At 52.4% G+C, this 17449-nt stretch overlaps 1 protein-coding gene across 3 annotated transcripts; it reads right to left on the reverse strand.

Annotated features, from left to right (window-relative positions):
- Positions 1 to 4877: 4877 nt before the first annotated feature.
- Positions 4878 to 17306, reverse strand: PRPSAP2 (phosphoribosyl pyrophosphate synthetase associated protein 2). Of its 3 annotated transcripts, none has more exons than XM_088147915.1 (12): positions 17239 to 17306; positions 13271 to 13352; positions 12576 to 12727; positions 11655 to 11707; positions 11288 to 11354; positions 9777 to 9949; positions 8867 to 8982; positions 8234 to 8289; positions 7910 to 8058; positions 7636 to 7706; positions 6566 to 6712; positions 4878 to 5955 (listed from the first exon to the last, which is right to left on the reverse strand). In XM_088147915.1, the coding sequence occupies exons 3-12, from the start codon at positions 12692 to 12694 to the stop codon at positions 5797 to 5799; spliced, it is 1110 nt and encodes a 369-aa protein (XP_088004041.1). In that variant the 5' UTR covers positions 12695 to 12727; positions 13271 to 13352; positions 17239 to 17306; the 3' UTR covers positions 4878 to 5796. The 3 variants fall into 3 exon arrangements, with proteins under 3 accessions (XP_088004041.1, XP_007425109.2, XP_088004042.1); XM_007425047.3 differs by lacking the exon at positions 17239 to 17306 and adding an exon at positions 16758 to 17229; XM_088147916.1 differs by lacking the exons at positions 11288 to 11354; positions 13271 to 13352; positions 17239 to 17306 and having other exon boundaries at positions 12576 to 12655.
- Positions 17307 to 17449: the final 143 nt, after the last annotated feature.

Consider the following 17449-nt stretch of genomic DNA (forward strand, 5'->3'; position numbering starts at 1 on the left):
CTGCGGGGAAGGCGGGAAGGGTCAGCCTCCAGACAGGGAACCAAAGCGGGGGGGGGGGGGGGAAGCAGCAGGAGGAGGAGGAGGCGCTAAAGGATGAAGAGCTTTAGGACGGGGGGGGGGCTGGGGCCAGCCAGACGGGCCCACCGCGCCAGGGCTTGCTCGGGTGCAGAGCTAACCGGTTCCGTTAATGTCTTACGGTCTGAAGGCGGGAGGTCCAGGGGCTCCTGGGTCAAACTCTGGCCGAACGAGCCACGACGCAGCCCACGGCCGGAGTCCTGCTGCGGGAAGACGCGCGCTGCCGGGGGAGCCTGGCGCGCGGGGGCGGTCAAGGGCCGCCGCCAGGCCGGCCGCACTCACCTGCGCGGAGCGGTAGACGGGCACGAAGAGCCAGGCCAGCGCCAGCAGCACGTAGGTGGCCTAGACGGGGCCGAGAGCCGAGAGGGGCCGTCAGCGGGAGGCCTTCCCCGGACCGCCTTCCCCGGACCCCCCGCACTCACCCCCCCACCCGCGGGAAGCTCCGCCGCGGGACGGGGCGTCGAGCCGGGCGAGCGCCTTACGTTCCACTCGAAGCCGGCCACGGCGACCCCTCCGGCGGCTCCGCTGCCGGCCAGCCCGATGAAGAGGCCCGACCCCTCGCTGCTGGCGAACAGCGAGGCTCCCACCTGCAAGGCCAGAAGCGCGGCGTTGGCGCAGCCCGGACGGTCGAGCCCGTCGCCGGCGTCGAGGCTGCCCGGGCGCCGCAGCCGACCCCCGGCGCACGGAAGCCGTACGGCAGACAGACAACGGGCGCGCGGTCTCGGTAATGAACTTCATTGTTTTAACTGGACTGTAGGGTGTGCGAATCGTTGGTTTTATTGTGGCCGCCCACAGGCATCTCCTGTGAGATGGGCGGCCGTATAAATTAGAGCGAGAGGTGATTGATTGATTGATTGATTGATTGATTGATTGACAGACAGACAGACAGACAGACAGACAGACATAAACAGCAACAGGCCTACAGCTATATTCCTTGCAAGAAACCAGAAGGAGTCAGGGGGTGCCTTTTCCGGCTAATAAATTTTATTAAAATATTTTTACTTATAAAATAAAAATAGTTAATAATATTATAAATATTTTTATTTATTAAAATAAAATTTGTTAGTCAGAAAAGGCACGCCCCAACTCTTCCTGATTTTTTCCAATCATCGACTTACGCGGTTCTCCTCCTGCAGCATCCATACTTCTTGCATTACACCAGGTTGAAATTACTCACCGGCCACCAGGCGATGTTCCTTCCAGCCAGAAAGTAGCCACTCACGGTGTTCCTACTTGCCCGGCACGATGACTGCAAAGGACAAGAAAGAGCTGAACCAGGGAAGGGGCGAGATTCATTCAATCCTGCTTGGATTGCAAGCAGCGTCTTTTCAGACTCCCCCATCCCCTTTTCCTGCATCGCCTCCGTCTATAAATACACATCCTGCTTTCCAAACGCTTGGCTGAATCCCTAGTTTACCCCCCAAAATAAATTTATTTATTATTTATTATGTTTATTCTTTCTTTAATGGCCCCTGTTTCATTTTGTTGATTTTGTTTGATAGATCATTTTAGTTTGGGCTGTCTGTTTGATTTCATGTTTTTAGCCATTTTTATGTTTTTTCTAATTTTGTACACCGCCCAGAGTCTATTGGAGCGGGGCGGCCAATACTTTTAAATAAATAAATAGTAACTTGGTTAAACCGTACTTTGTATAATTTATTAGTCCATTCATTGCCCCAAGCCGGTTGTAGGTTTTTTAAACATTTACAGCAGACTGCCAGAGCATGTAAGTGGAACATCAGTGCACAGAGGCAGGAGAGCTCCAAATTCTCCATGGAGAGAGGCAACGGGAAAGAGAATTGCAGCCTTCGCACCCCAGAAACATCTGTCTGGCCCCTGGGGGATGTGAGTCAAGACAGATGGGATTCCCTAATGCCCTAATAAAACAGGCCCTCACTTTAGAAGTAAACTGGATTGCCCCGACATAGAACTACTGACCCATTGAATTTCAAATCACCCGAACCATACGTTTCCTAAATGACAGATTAACAACATTTCAATAAATTATATTATTACACAAGGCCACCAGCTAGGTCCTTTCTCTCTCCTCCCCCCTTTTTTTTAACATTAGGCTGCCAACTAGCTCTAATTAAAAAGAAATGTGATCTTGGGCATTTTCTTTCTCAATCCCAGGATTAAAACTGCCGCTTCAAAAAGAGGGGATGTCTCGGTGCCCGAGCACCCACAGAGCAACTACAGCTGCTATCAGTTGATACACCCTCCGAGTGAATTTGGCTTAAATACAAGGCTGCCATACCCATATGCCAACTGCCAGGTTCAAAAGGAAATACATCACCACCACCACCAGATCGGGCACGCCAAAGGGCGGCAGAGCAGCGGGCATTTCTGGGTGGGAATTGTTCTCCATGGACGCTGTATCTCGGCCCGAAGGGAAAGCAAGCCCGCCCGGGCTTCCTTCTGGTTGCTTCCAAGCCAGAGGGAATTGATCATTAAACCGCCAAGGGCTGGGATGCCCACGCCTTCCGGAGCTCGGAGGCTGCCCACTTGTCAGCTACAACAGCCTCAGGTTTCACCCGGGTTGGTGGGACTTCCAGCTGCAAGAGGGCCCAGAGGACCGGTCACCCTCTATGCGCCGAAGCCCAAGGTGGCCCAGCTCCCATTCACCCTGGCACGTCGGAGGGCTGCTATGGAAAGAGCAGGGGCTGCACCCCTCAGGACCATTCATCTGGCTGGAGTGAAGCTCCCCAAGCTTTCAGAAGACATCAGGGTGCCCTGGGAGAGGTCCTGACACCTCAACCAATTCTGGCTTCTTCATCGGGCAACTTCCGAGGGTGAACCATGCTTGACTGTGCCCAGCTGAGACCAGCTAAGAATGGGTAGGGGCTGCCCCCTGGTGGGGCTGCATTTGAGGAAAAGGTAAGCCTGTGTTTTAAAGAAGGACCATGAAGATGCTCACGTTACTTCTGAGCATCCCTCTTAGTACATTTTTTGGAGGGCCTTAAAAACGTGGCTCTTGGAAAAGGCACTGATTTATTCCTTCATTCGATCTGTAGGGAAGACTAAGATTGTGCGATCTCTGAATAGTGGCATATTGATTGTAATTGTACTGAGTTTGTTTTTGGTCTTATTAATACTCTAAAGCAGTGTTTCTCAACCTCAGCAACTTTAAGAGGGCAGGACTTCAACTCCCAGAATTCCCCAGCCAGCATGCCAAAACCCTGCTTCTAACAGCATGGCTGGCTGGGGAATTCTGGGAGTTGAAGTCCAGCCCTCTTAAAGTTGCTGAGGTTGAGAAACACTGCTGTAAAGTTTCAAAAAAAGACATGGCCAGTGAGGAACAGGTGCTCTTTTCACAGGCTGCATGTTTGCAACATGGGATCCACTCCTTTCATTTTCGACACCAAAGCCCCGCTCAGCCAATCTGACAATTCCTCCTTTTTCGTTGCAACCTCCCCGTCCGCCTCTCTTGCAAACATTGACACGTCTTGTTAATGCGTTAACCTTTTCCTTGGCTTGTGGCATCTGCTGGTGAGCAGTTCCGTTAAAGTCTAACCCTGGAGGGCTGGATGTCGCACCCCCTCTCTGCCGAGACACCCATAAGGGGTAGCAGATTGCAACCTTGCACCCTTGGGTGGCGATTTCACGGGTATTAAGGCGCTCCAAACTTCTGGTGTCCACAGATGTGAAGCGACACTGGGGAAGAGAGGAAGTGCAGCTGGAAAGCAAAGATGGAGAATTTCAGCAGATGCAAATGAAGCCCGTGAAGTGTTAATCAGAGAATAAAGATCTTTTAAAACAAGGAGGAAAGGATACACTAATTGATTTCCTTAGCACCGATTTCTGAATTCTTGTCAGATCCTTCGAAATTGGGCTGGCGTAATGCAGCTTAGGCGGCCTGTGAAGTCACTTCATTCCCATATTTCCGTATGGCATCCGGCAGCATTTCCTCTTCCGTGCAATCTGAGCTCAGCGCAAAGTCTTGCCAATCGAAATCCACCAGCTTTGCCCCCAGAAGAGCCCAGCACCTAACACCGGGCAGCTGAAGAACCGCAGAATCCCAAGCAACAGGGTTTCCTACCGCCCAAGGGTCACTTCCCTGCCGCTTTGCTGTTTTAGCCGGACAGTTCGAGTCCTTGCATGTCCAGAAAACCAACGTTCAGTCCCTGATGTGGACTAAACACGTAAGCCTGAACAATTGTTTTTGCATCAAACTGATCCAAACCGGGGGCGTTTATCTCTGCCTGCAAGGCCTAAACAAAATCGGGGGGTCTCTAGGAAAGCCCCCATTGCTTTGTTTTCAGGGGTTCTTTGAAACTCCTGCAGAGTTATCAGATGGCTCACTTTGCATCTCAAACCAAAAAAGGATCAGCAAAGGAGCCCCCCAGCCCCCCGTTTGCTGGATTACAATGTTCACCATTGCTGGGTTTAATGGCAGCAACCCTAGCAGACAGAAGGGAGAGGATGCTGAACCCCAAATTTCTCCTCTGTACTGCTGAGGAGTCAATACGACCGGCTCACTGGCAGCACGTTGCTTGCCAAGATCTGCCAAGGTTGGCTAAGTGAGGCCAAAGCGGATTAGTTCTCGGAAGGGAGGCCAACAAGAGACCCAAGGGCTGTAGGCAAGATTGAAAAGTCAAAAGAAACGTTCCAGAAAACAGGAAATGGCAAACCATTCCTGTATTGCTGGCATGGATGTATCTGTCCCCAGGACCTGAATTCAACTTGGAGGTCATGCTGGGCATCAAAGAAAGAGCAAGGAATTCACCAGGAACCCCGCTCAGCTAAGACAACACCCCAACACCCCAAAAAAGGGACAACTGAACAAACGTTTCCTAAGATGCTCGCGCAAAACCAAAGTCATTTATTTGTGGCAGAAAATAAATACCAGTGCACGTTCCTTATGTTTTTCCTATAAAAGCACGGTTACAAAAAATGTCACGGAACTGCGTACAACGGCGCGGCTTTCTTTTCTGGCTGGTCTCAGAGGATGCAAACTCTAAGCCGTAGCTACCATTCATATAACGACGCTTTGAAGCACTTGAAAGCAAGCTGGGAGGAGCGGGAAGGAACATTACGCCCAGCACAGGACACCTTTTCCTCCAATAGGCAGGGCAACATCTCTTGCGCGAGTCTCACGGGAAGATACACACAGTTGCACACGAGGGATGGAAACGAATGGAAGCGGCTGTTTTCACAAGACGAGCGCCGAGTCTGACATCGGTGCCTTTTTCTCAAGCTCTAGGGAGTGCAAGGCTCTTAATATTTGCTGGGACGACATAGTCTAGGAACAAGGGCTCCATGCCAACTGTGGACCCACGTTTGGAATAAATGCCCCCGAGGCACAATTCCTCCTGCCACCAGGACTGCCACCTCTTGCCCCCAAAAGAGGAAAATCATCAGCAGGATTCACTGCAAGGAAGCTGGAGCAGGAAAACTGCATGGGGCTCTCCCCGTCAAAATTGCGCAGCTAATCTAACAGCCTCTAGAACTATTTTGGGGGGGGGTACTTTTTGATAAAATCTTTTTTTTCCTCTCTCTCTCTCAAAAAAAAATCATAAAGAAAATAGCTCTGAGAATTTTATCAACTAAATTTAAACCATCAGAAAGAAGGGAAGGGAAGGGGGAGGAGCAATCTAATCAAAAATGGATTCCATTGAAATACAAAGTTTAAGCCACAAAGTTTCACAGCTGGGTTTCTGTCCATGTCCAGTTTGGCCCCTGAAAATAATCTTCTCTTCTTCAAGCCTCCCCAGGAAGCCGTCAGTCGTCTAGCCCTATGTTTCTGAAAAGGTACGACATGGACTCCCCATTATGGATTCTGCGGATGGCCTCCGAGAGGATCAGGCTGATGTCCACGGTCTTAATTTTGGGGCACTGCAGTTTTTGAATCTCGTGAGGAATGGTGTTTGTGACCACAACCTGGAACAAAGCAGAGATCACCCCCTTGCAAAGCTGGACAATGTGCCTTGGGGAGCATTTCATTTGGCCTAGGAATGGGTCACCAGGAATCAACAGAAAGAGGAGGGTGGGTTTTTTTTTTTTTAAGGATTTAATATAATTCATCCACTACATTTCAATCCTGCCTTGTCTCCAAGAGATCATGGGGCTTACAGAGGGCCCTTCCCTCCCCAAATAACTGAGGTGGGCTGAGCTGAGAGCAACTGCTTCAAAGACACCAGGATTAAACGCTCCATGATTAAACGGGTTAAACTTGAACCCTTCCCAATTCTTCCAAGGAAGGAGAGCACCAGCTAAACCAGCTGGGCAAACCTCTAGCAAGACTTGGGTTCAAATCATGACATGAGACCTCATGGGCCTCGTGCCTCGTGCCAGGCGCATCCCTCTCCATCAACCCTACCTCCGAGGTCTACGGTAAGATGGCTCCTTCTTGGGCACCCAGGCCCACAGATGACGCTGGAGCAGGAGGCTGGAGAACTGAACTAGCAGCCTGCCACGGCCATGCGGCTGTCTCCAATGGCCCAGCCTCAGGCCCAAATGCAGCCGTCTGGACCAACAGGCTCCCGCGTACCTCATCGATGGCAGACTCCTCTATCAACCGGGGGGCGTCAGAGGAGAGGAGGCCGTGGGTGGCCATGACAAAAATCTTATAGGCGCCCCTCTCTTTGAGGGTCTCTGCAGCTGCAAGGAAACTGTCCACGTCATCGATGATGTCATCCTGACCGAGGAGAGAGATGGGGACATCGTTAGAGGGGGCCAGGTGAGATTTCACTCAGGGCGCTTTTCCCCTTGCAAACAGGGTCGTGTTCCTCCAAGGCCTGTTCCCAAAGACAAAACTACCAGGGGGCTGCTCAGATGCGTGTCACACTTCCGGTTCCCCCTCCCTGACACAGCCCTTTAAGGAAAGGAAAGCTTGCCCCCCCCACCCCAGCCTCGGACGGTCTGGAGCTACGGCCGTTTTTTAATCCTGGTTTTAGTGTTGTTTTGGGGGCAGCAATTCAACACGCCGTGGTTCTTATCCTGGATCTTAACAGAGAATCACGGTGGATCTTAAAGTGAGAATGTGGGAGCTGAAGACTGAGCTGAGCTACCTAAAGAGGAAGGAAAGCGAGGCAGGGCTCAGGCAAACCCTCCTGGGTCCTCTGCAAAAGACATCACGCAGCTATCTAGGTACACAATACACACCTGGCAGGGGAGTCCAAAGGCTGGACCTGAAGCCATCAAAATGGCAGCCATGATGGCACAATCAAGCACTACCGGTTTTTTAAGCGGCACCCCACGGGAGGACCTTCAATCACATCACTGCACCTGCCATCTTGACTTTTCTGACTGCACCCCGCGGGCACCCCTGCCGCCTCAGGTTAGGAGGGCAAGCAAAAGGACCAAAGAATACAGAAGGAAGCTTAGCCTGGCTCCCAACAACACCCGTGAGCAGACAAGCCAGGATGGGAGCCGCTAACCAGGAAGCAGCCGCCTCGCTTTCTACCGACAGGTCAAATTTGACAAAGAGAAATACTGTTTTTCACATCAAGCCGGAGGTTCATCCCGAACTCCTTTGGCAAATGTTTCTTTACACGGTCCCTATTTCTGTCCAGGAAGCCTTCGAACCGCGTGGGCCTCCAGGCCATGACAGTGACCTACCACAATGATGGCTATTCTTCCCCCGACATCTCCAACCACAGTGATGGGCGGTTTCTCTTTCGGAATCAGCACTGACAAAAAAGGGAAAAATACGAGAGGAGACGGATTGGCGATTCCCGTCTCTTTATCCTTTCCCATCCAAACTGGGTGCGGTTTCCCCCCGAAATCCCCCCCGTGCCCTCTGGCCGTGCATTATAGCCTACTCGAGAGGAAGTCATCCGTGGGCAGGCGATGCTCCCTCAGACGGGCAGACCCCCCGCATGAGGCTACTTACTGGGTATCTCTAGGCTGGGGTGAATGGCGGCAGCGCTTTTGGCAGTCGGGGGGGAATGGCGCCCGTCCACCAGGTCAGACTCGGCATCCTGAGCCTCTCCGTGGATCACGGCGATGCCCAGCCTCAGGCGCTCGGCAAACGACTGCGCCCTGCCGAGAAGGACGACCGGCCCGTCAGACCCTCGGCGCAGACCCAGGCGCGAGGAGAGGGACACCCAAGCGCCACACGCAGAAACGCCTCTTGTGCCTTGGGGGAGAGACCCCGATCCCCTACGGAACTGCAGGAAAAAGCTATACGGATTTGGGGAGTCGGGGACCCACCCACCTCTTCGCAGACGCAGGAGATTTGGCCACAATCACAGCATTCCTGTAGTCCGGAATCTGAACAACGAAAAGCAGAACCACCGCACTCAAAGCTGGTCCTTTACCTTTATTCCAGACGGGCCATTTCAGGTGGCCCATATCATCTGTCCTACAGAGCTCAACCGCAAAACCGGGGCGCCTTCCTCTCCCCACCACATCTCACCCCAGTTCCAAGCTGCCAAGCACACAAGGCTTCCTTCCCAGGGCAGGTGAGGCTCCGGGACATCTAAGTCCTAGGGCAGTGTTTCTCAACCTTGGCAAGTCTAAGACGTGTGGACTTCAACTCCCAGAATTCCCCAGCTGACTGGGGAATTCTGGGAGTTAAAGTCCACACGTCTTAGACTTGCCAAGGTTGAGAAACGCTGCCCTAGATTGCTCAGCTGCTGACCCCTGGCCCGTCTTTCCCCAATGCTTTCATTTTTGGCGCCCATCCTAAAAGGAGTGGGTGGGGATCTTTACATACACACACACACACACACACACACCCCAAGGCGTGGCCTATGTCCACCCCCTTCCCCAGCTAAGGATAGGCTGCACAAAGAGCACAGTCCACTGTTGGCAGCTGCCCAGCTGGGAGGCAGAGGGTCCAGCCCACCTCCTCCTGAATGTACTGCAGCAGAAACGGCGATGCCCTCAGGTTGTCCACAGGGACATTGAAGAAGCCCTGGATTTCCTTCTGGTGCAAGTCCATGGTGATCAGGTGAGTCAGCCCTTTGGGAAGACGGAGAGAACAGGAAAGTTGGAGTCACTACATCGAGGAGAAAAACAGCCGGCCGGCCTCCCCCAACCCAGTAAATTCGATGCCCAGCAGGCTGGGGATGATGGGAGTTGAAATCCAGCACAGCTGGAAAGGACCAAGTTAGGGAAAGTTGCTAAACACGCACTCTGGCTGTTTTAGGCCCTTCTTCTGACAATAAGGGTTAGGAGGCCCACTTTGAATAATCTAAACATTTAGTATCCAAATATCTAAAATTTGTTGGCTAGATTTATATCTTGCATTTCCTCCAGAAGTTCAAGGCAGCGTATGCAACCCTCCCTGCTCCAATTTTGCCACACAGCAACGATCGTATGAGGTAGGCCACACTAAGAAAATGGAACTGGCCCAAAGTTTCCAGGGCTGAGGGTAGACTCCAATCTGGGTGTCCCCGGGACCAGTCCACCAATGGCTCTCAAGGGAATTTCGATAAGGCTAACTTGCATTTTCATGGATTTCATTTATCTTCCCTCTTCAAAAGAGCTCAGAAGTTCTCCGGTAAATAATTTAGGCTGATTCGCACAGGGCATACGAGCAACTTAGCATTCCCCACAGATACCGGAGCTGGCCTTCCCCACCACGGGAAGACGTCAGGCCCACTTGCAGAATTCTGGGCACGGGGCCAACCTTGGCGTGTGGCCAACCTTTTCCTTCCCAGCCTAGCGAAGACCTTGAAATGAGAGGCGACTTGGGGTGGGTCCTGGAAGGCAAACGCCAAGCGACAGCAAAGGTTCCTGCTCGCCGCTCTTACCTGCCTTGCACATCATCGAAGCCAGAAGCTTCGAGACGATGGAGCCCCGTTTCCGCATCTTGCACTGCTTGCTGTAGGGGAAGTAGGGGACCACGCCGATGATGCTTTTGGCACAAGACGTTTTGCAGGCGTACACCATGATCAGGAGCTCCATGATGGTGGTGTTCACATCCCTGGAATGAAGAGATGCCAGTCCTGTTGCTGTTCACACAGCCTGAATTTCCAGGGGGAACAAATGCCGGGCCTCTCTGCCACTGGAACAGGAAGCTTTGGGCAACGTGTCTGCAGTAGAGTGAATGGCTTCAACTGCCAGTTCTTGTTGAGGAGAATTACTCTCCCCTATGCCTGGCAAGTATGCAGGTTCCCTATCTGCCCAATACTGTATAAACGAAGGAGATCAAGAAATGCTGTTTCTTGGACATAGAAATGCACACAGGAGCCTAACGCCATGTGCCTGTACTTGGCGCCCCTTCCCTCCCATCCAAAAAGTCATGGGCTGCATGATAGATAAATAGGAAAGAGGCACCACAGTAACTTCCCCCCAACAGAGATAAACAGCAGACGGGGGAAAAAATGTCAGTGGGCAAGCTGTGAGCTAGTGACAGAACTGAAAAATAAAATACAGTAATAGTTTAAAGCAGTGTTTCTCAACGTTGGCAACTTTGAGATGTGTGGACCGCAACTCCCAGCATGCTGACTTAGGAATTCCGGGAGTTGAAGTTGTCACGACTGGGAGACACTGGTTTAAAGCAACACCAGCAGGAGAGAAGGGTTCAAGTGAATTGACTGCACCGTCCAAGGAAGCTCTTCCAGATCATCCCAGCTAAGGCTGCACTTGGTGAGTTGGCCAACGAGGAAGGGGCTGTGGTTGACCGCACAAGGCGGAAGATGGCGAAGAAATGCCAACAAGGAAAGAGTACAGAAGAGGAAGTTGCGATTAACGCTCTACTACACAACAAATGCAGCTGTCACTGGAACAGGACTGCACAGCGGTGACTCACTTGCTTGGACTACCGCAGTGAGCTCTATGACAGGGTTGTCTTTAAAAAAAGCTCAAAGCAGTCCAAAACACAGCAGCTGGGTGTTCTCTGGCACACACCAACCTGAACACACAACATCTGAGCTCCTGGTTTCCAAGTGCAATTCAAATGGATCATTAAAAGCTTGGCTCTGAGGCATCCCCAGGACCCTTTTCCCCAACCAGTTTTGACCCATCCAATGCAAAGGTTGTGGGAAAACATTCTGGGGGTCCCCCACTTTTCCAAAGGAGCTCCTACTTTTCTGCAGCTGCACCTGCTTTGTGGATTAGCTTTTCCCCAAGCTACAAACAGCCCTCACTTTATTAATACTTAGTTAACTGCTCCAAACAGTTACTCAGAATACCAACATGTTAATGTACCAGAAGACACTGGAAAATAAACAACTCAAAACAAAAACTAAAACAGCATTTCACAAACATGATCGAGAGGATGACTGGAGAAGGCTTATTTCAAGCTAACGCTTGTACTCACTTCGAAACAGTCTGGATAATGAAAACATCCTTGCCTCTCACCGACTCCTGAATCTGCACCCTTGTTTCTGCCAAAAGAACAGACGCGCTCATGACTTACACACGGGCGCAGAGCGTTGTGCATCACAGCCCAATGTAAGAACAGCAACAACACTGCTTGGCCTATTCCGATCTTTCTAAAATCAGAACAGGCGGGCATCACTGCTAGCAACAGGATTCTCCAGAAAGAGAGGGTGAGGGTGAGGGTGAGGGTGATGGGGTGGGCATGTGCGCATCCGCACCACAGGGAAGGAGAAGAAAGACACTTAAGGAGCTGCTCCTCCTCCTTCAACCCTCAAGACACCAAGGCCACAAGTGCTCCTACTCACCTCTGTTTGCCTCCTGGTACACCTGAACTTTGCCCATCTCTACACCCAGTCGCCTGCAAATGGTTCCAAGAGAAAGCAAGGTCATTCTACTGAAGGCAGAAAGCACACATTAATGAAAAAACTTGCCTTTTGGAGAAATGTGGTAAATTTAATCCAGGTCCACCTCCAGCAGTTCAGATGCTTTCTACTCTAGAGTCTGATTTTTTTTTTAAATTGCCTTTCTTTGCTTATTGTATTGTGGGGCTCAGAAAACACATCCCAGTGATTTACATCCTAAAAAAAAATCACAGCAACCTAAAAACAATACAATCCCATATCTCTATAATGAAGTAAGGGCAATGATTCACTGGCTGCTATTCCTCAGAATTTCTACTGAAGTCCTGCTGAAGCTGGCCTTGATTTTCAAAATCTACATTAAAATATTTTGCCTGCTTAACAGATGGCTGTAGTACCCAAATCTTTTTATTTTCCAAATTTTTACTATCTTGGCTGCACAGATTATTTCAAAGGGATACTAGAAACTAACAGCAGTACACAGGTCGCCATTTAAGCTCTCCTATTTTACGGCAGGTCTGCCTAAAACGAGATCCATCAGGGCCCCTCTGACAGCACCCAGATCCCCTTCCAGAAAAGACAGGCACAAAAATTCTAGCTTTTTTTGTAATGTTTGGGAAGGGAATTCAAGGAGCAAAGGGGGTGCTTTAAGCCTTGTGGCCCTGAAAGTGCTCTTCCCCCAACAGGCACCTTCAACATTGCCTGATGTCTGGCAAATTATCAGTGAACCCTCACGTAACAAAAGACTCTACACTTGCAGGAGGGTGACTATCATTTCCATGCCCCCCCCCCCAAATCAAAACTCTGTTGCTGAAACAATCAGGAAAAAGTGCTCTGAAAAAGGTCAGGCCGGTAAAGATGCCTTACTCAGCGATTCTCCTGGAGAGCTCCATGCAGGAGGGATTGGAGTTGGCTGAGAACAGGACCAGCCCACCCTTCGTGACATTCATGATGGGTCCTGTTCCAACGGGTGCCAAGCAAAACATCAAACCCGCCTTTGTCTTCCCGCTTTTGATATACTGCAAAAAAAAATCCAGCAAGAGCTTTTTCAGCAACTCTCAACCCAGCGAAAGTTTTAACACCAAGGCTGAAGCCTGGCATCTCAGGGTTTCTACAACAGTACTTTGAGATGTCTCCCCTCACCCGTGTGCTGGAGCATGCTGAGCGCCTTAACGCCACCAGCTTTCACCCAGCGACAGCAGCTATGCCTTTAAGAACGGCTTTCGAAGCAGAAACCTCACTCATGACCACCCATCATGCAAGGAACCTCATTCACCAGCAGCCTGAAAATCTGAAATCCAAAAGACTACGCTTTAGGTTAGCGTATCTGCTTTTACTCATCCCCAGCTATACAGACAAGGGATGAGTAAGAGCAGATACGCTAACCTAAAGCTTAGTCTTTTGAACCAACAGATTTAGGCGCCGCTACAGAGATGCGTTGCTTTGAATCCAAAGCATAGCACATCCTTAGAGTCTACGCTCAGTAACCAATAGTAAATTCACCCATTTATCTCACTCCTTGTTTCCGATTACAGAGGAGGACTTCCAGCCCTTGCACTTACAAAATAATGGTGCGACCGAGGAAAGAGGTTAGGGAAGCCAGCCCACCGCACTTCAGCCTTCTAGAACTTTGCTTTCAGGACCCTGTGGAAAAAGAAAATATATATCTCCATTTAAAAAAAAAACAGCTCTGATTCAAGTCTGTTTATCCCCTTTTAAAACTGAAACCAGGAAATAACTTTAGCCACCCACCAGCAAGTGCTGGATTAGAGCTAGAAAAACTGCCAAACCAAATGGGTGTTCCTTAAAATACTTCACAGGACTTCATCCAAACTCCAACGCCAAACCTATTATTCAGAGAATTCTTCTACCAAGCCTTAAGAGCAGATAGAATGCCAAAACTGTGCTACAATCCAGAACGGTCTGATCAGTAGAGATCTAAAGACCCTAACTTGAAAACTGCCCCTCTTAATATCTAGGATGGCATCTACGGAAAAAAAAAATTGTTGAGACAGAACTGCATCCAATACTGGCCAACAACATTATAGGAGTCTTCTTCCTGGTCTGGTTTCCCATAAGTATTCTGTCTGTCTACGTCTGGTTTAATTTCAACAGCCAAAGGGAGTTTGGAAAATCTCTTCCATGGTTTATAATGCTTTTTCCATTCATGTACGGTAAATCAGTGTCTTGTCCATTAGCAAGAAAGCATTTGAAAGGGAAGAATACGAAAGACACAAAAATAACAAAAACCGCATGGCAAAACACTCCTTAAAAGCAGAAGTTCTTCCTTTCCACGGTAGCAGCGTTGATGCACCGGAGAAGGAAAACCATAACATGCGAGCAAAAGGAGTGTCTTGCGATACACGCGCAAACTGTGACTGCTGGCTCCAACTGGTTACAGGTCTTACAGGGAGCAAGGAAGGGTGGCAGCTGCAAGCAGGACGCAGGGCAAGGGTGAATTCGTAAAATAAAAGCCAGAGTCACCTTCCCAGCCACCCGAGTCCAACAAGAGAACCTACTGGATCGCTAGCCTGGGATGAAGCAGCACCAAGCTTACACTTTGGGGAGTCAAGCCCATGAAGAAATCAAATTTCTACCCGGGCTGGGGTGTCTCTCCTTCAAAGCAATTATCTTTACAAAAGTCTGGGGTTGTTGGGATTCCCCCATCATCACGCTAGGTTTCTCTCAGCCAGTTCCCTCTGAAAGGGATCAGGAGACCCATTCTGCTGCTCCCTCCTGTGATCTGCTTCGGAGTTGTTCCACTCCCAGATTCAAGGCCACCGCTGGACCTGACGTCCAAGAAAGCTGCATTTCACAGCATCCCAGGAGCAACAACTGACACTCCGCTGCACACCCTTCTGCCACCGGTGGGCTCCGGGGTGCCAACGCTTTCAGCGTTTGGAGAGGAAGACGGACAGAAGCGAGAATGAAACTGCAGTTTCCAAAGAAAAACCCCTCCCGGCCAGACTTCCTCTGTGCCCACCGTTGTTCCCCTGCTGCCCAAAGGATGCGCAGATGGAGAAGCACGACCCGAATCCTGCCAGAGGAGCAACAGGGCACGCACATCCAGCCAAGCATGAAATCAACACGCTCCCTCCTGTCTTCTGTAGCTCTCCGAAACGGCAGAGCACAAAACAAAGATCTAGAAATTTTCCCCAGGCGCTAATTTAACTCTGGGGGGGGGGGAAATGGTGAAATGGGAGAATGCAGGGGAGAAATCTGAAATTAATTTGGGGGGGAGGAGAGAGACTTCCTACTGCTTCCATCTCATTTTCCAGACGACTCGCCCTCTCCTGCCTATCAGCTGAGAATATCTATCTGGTTAAATTCTGTAAACAAGATCCCTGCTCAACCCTTAGCCGCTTTCCTTTCCATTCCTTTTATTTTAATAGATATTTGAAGTCACAACCAAGAAGTTTTTCCTTGCCTCCCACCAAAGGAAGGACTGGGTGGGCGGGGCAGGTGTTTAAAATGTACGGACTCCATCTGGATTTAGTAATGTGATGGCCTGAGAAAAGCTGCAAGGAGGCCATCTAAACAACGCAGCCTCGGACGTGCAGCCACCAGGGTGTGACCCAGAAAATTGCCCATGGAGCTGTGAAAGCCACCTCGCCCAGCAACTGCTCAGAGGAGAGCCGAGGTAGAGAGGAAAAGGAAAAGAACGGCTGCAAAAAGGAGGAGCGGATCCGGACCTGGTGGGAAGACCTCGGGATCATCCCGGTCCTCCCTTCAGGTTTCTAGAGCAATTGCTCTGGTGGGGTCTGGCAGCCGTGAGATACAGCAGGGAGTGGGGGAGATTCCCACAGGAGTTGCCCATCCACAACGGTCACCTCCCCAAGCCAGCTTCTCGCTGCCAATTCACATTCCGCAGGAAAAAAGCCCACCCAGAAGAAAACATGTCCACCAGACCGTAAGCCACGAGAACGCGCAAAGCTGCCAAGGCCGTTCGGAGGGGACGGTCTGAGTCCGAGTGACGCTGCAGAAACACCCACAGCGCTTTCTCCAGAAACGGGAGGCCTTCTTGCAAGATGGTTTTTCACCCAGCCTCCAGGCCTGGGACTCCCAGGAAACACCACCTGCCCAAGTCCAAAGTTGCTGTTTTTCAGCTGCTGCTTTGCGTCTGTCCAACGCGAGAGCCACGCAGCCACTTTTGAGAGGACGGTCGGTTACCGAGGCTCCCAGGCACCACAGCCCTCCTCCCCAGGGACCTTTCTTCCCTGCACCCCCGACTCCCAGAGGACAGCAGGCCCCTTCCCCCAGCCCAGCTTCCCCTCTGCGCTTTCTCTCCCCACAGCGCCTCCCCTCCCCTCCCAACCCAGCCCGCTGCACCCATTGCCGTTTCATTAAAAAGGCCCAATTCCCAGAGTTTCAACGGGGGGGGGGAGGTGCCGGCGAGACTCCTTCCTCCTGAAGAAAGCAACTCCCAGATAAACCAGGTTCTGTGGAATCGGGGAGGCGGGTCCCCAGGCTCCTCATCTGCTCTCCATTAAAGTGCCCTCCAGCTGCGCAGGAGCCCCCCCAACGCCCCCATCGTCCAGAGGCAGCAGACAAGCAGCGCAAGGGGGATTTGAGACGGAAAGGAAAGCCCCCCCCCCCCCCGGTGACAGCAGAGGCCGTTAGACCAGAATCAGATGTCGGTTTGCAGCGGAGACGCGCCACGGTGTGCGTTACAATACAGCATACAGTCATGCGGGGCAATGCAGGAGGGATAAGGCTGTCATCGCCCCCCGATTAGCTTCTGGGGGCAGCGCAGGCAGCCCACCCCGCAACCAAGGCCCCTCCCGATCAAGTTCCCAGAGGGCAGCGCAGACCTATCAACCCCACAGGAAGTCTATGGCACAAAATAGTACAATAAATAAGACGCAAATACATGTTATGACATTATACTGGGTCATATTATAACAACGTATTCTAGTTACACTACACCATACGTTCTCTTGCGCTACGTGACAGGGTCCTTCCAACCCACTTCCTGAGGGGCAGGGCTGGCCCACAGCTACGCACGGAGCCGCAGCGACCCCGCAACGTGGGGCTCCCTTAGATACGTACTACGAGTACGGAGCAAAGCAGCGCAATTAGGAACAGCCTCCTTCCAGTCTGGTTCCGGGGGGGCCCGACACGCGCGCCTGCCCGCAACGCCCCGGCGAGTCCGCGCGCCGCACCACGTCGAGGCGCCCTCCGGCCCGCCCCGCCCCGGCTCAACGGCAGCCGCGCGGAGGCGGGCCCGAGGCTCCGGGCTCCTTCCAGACGGCCGGCCCGAGGCCCGCCTCCAGCCCGGGCAGAACGGGGGCGCCCTGCGGGGAGATGGGCCCGCGCCGCCGCCAGGAGGGCCCCTCGCCACAAGCGGGCCGCTCCCGCCCGACGGCCGCCTCGCGGGGCGCACCCCCCCCGCGCACGCCCGCCCCTGTTGGCCCCCGGCCGGGCCCGCCCCCGCCCCGCGGCCTCCTGCAGCGGGGGCGGGGGGCGCGCCTCGGCGCGCGCGCGGGGGGGCGTGTTCCGGCCGCAACGGCCCGCGCGCGCCCCGCCTCACCTGCGCCCCGCGGCCGGCCCGGCGCGGCGGCTGCAAAATGGCGGCTGGGCGGGGCGGCTCGGGCTCCGCCCCGCCACGGCCGCCCGCCAATGGGAGCCCGCGGAGGCGGCCGCGGCGGTCGGCCCCGCCCCCGAGCGCGCCCGGAGCCCCCGGCCTACCTCGCGGGGGCGTTGTGTCGAGGGAGGGAGGGGCCGGCCGCCCCCCCAAAGTC

This window comes from Python bivittatus, unplaced genomic scaffold (assembly GCF_059951505.1).
Source record: "Python bivittatus isolate LINGU-HERP-01145 unplaced genomic scaffold, Pbiv_v1 ctg000560_np1212, whole genome shotgun sequence".
Taxonomy (NCBI): domain Eukaryota; kingdom Metazoa; phylum Chordata; class Lepidosauria; order Squamata; family Pythonidae; genus Python; species Python bivittatus.

Coding starts and splice junctions, on each gene's coding strand:
- PRPSAP2 (XM_088147915.1), bottom strand. CDS start 12,694: ATGTTTTGCTTGGCACCCGTTGGAACAGGACCCATCATGAATGTCACG. Junction 8,983..9,776: donor TTCGATGATGTGCAAGGCAG/GTAAGAGCGGCG, acceptor GTCTTCCCAAAG/GGCTGACTCACCTGATCACC. Junction 6,713..7,635: donor GAAGAATAGCCATCATTGTG/GTAGGTCACTGT, acceptor CTCCTCGGTCAG/GATGACATCATCGATGACGT.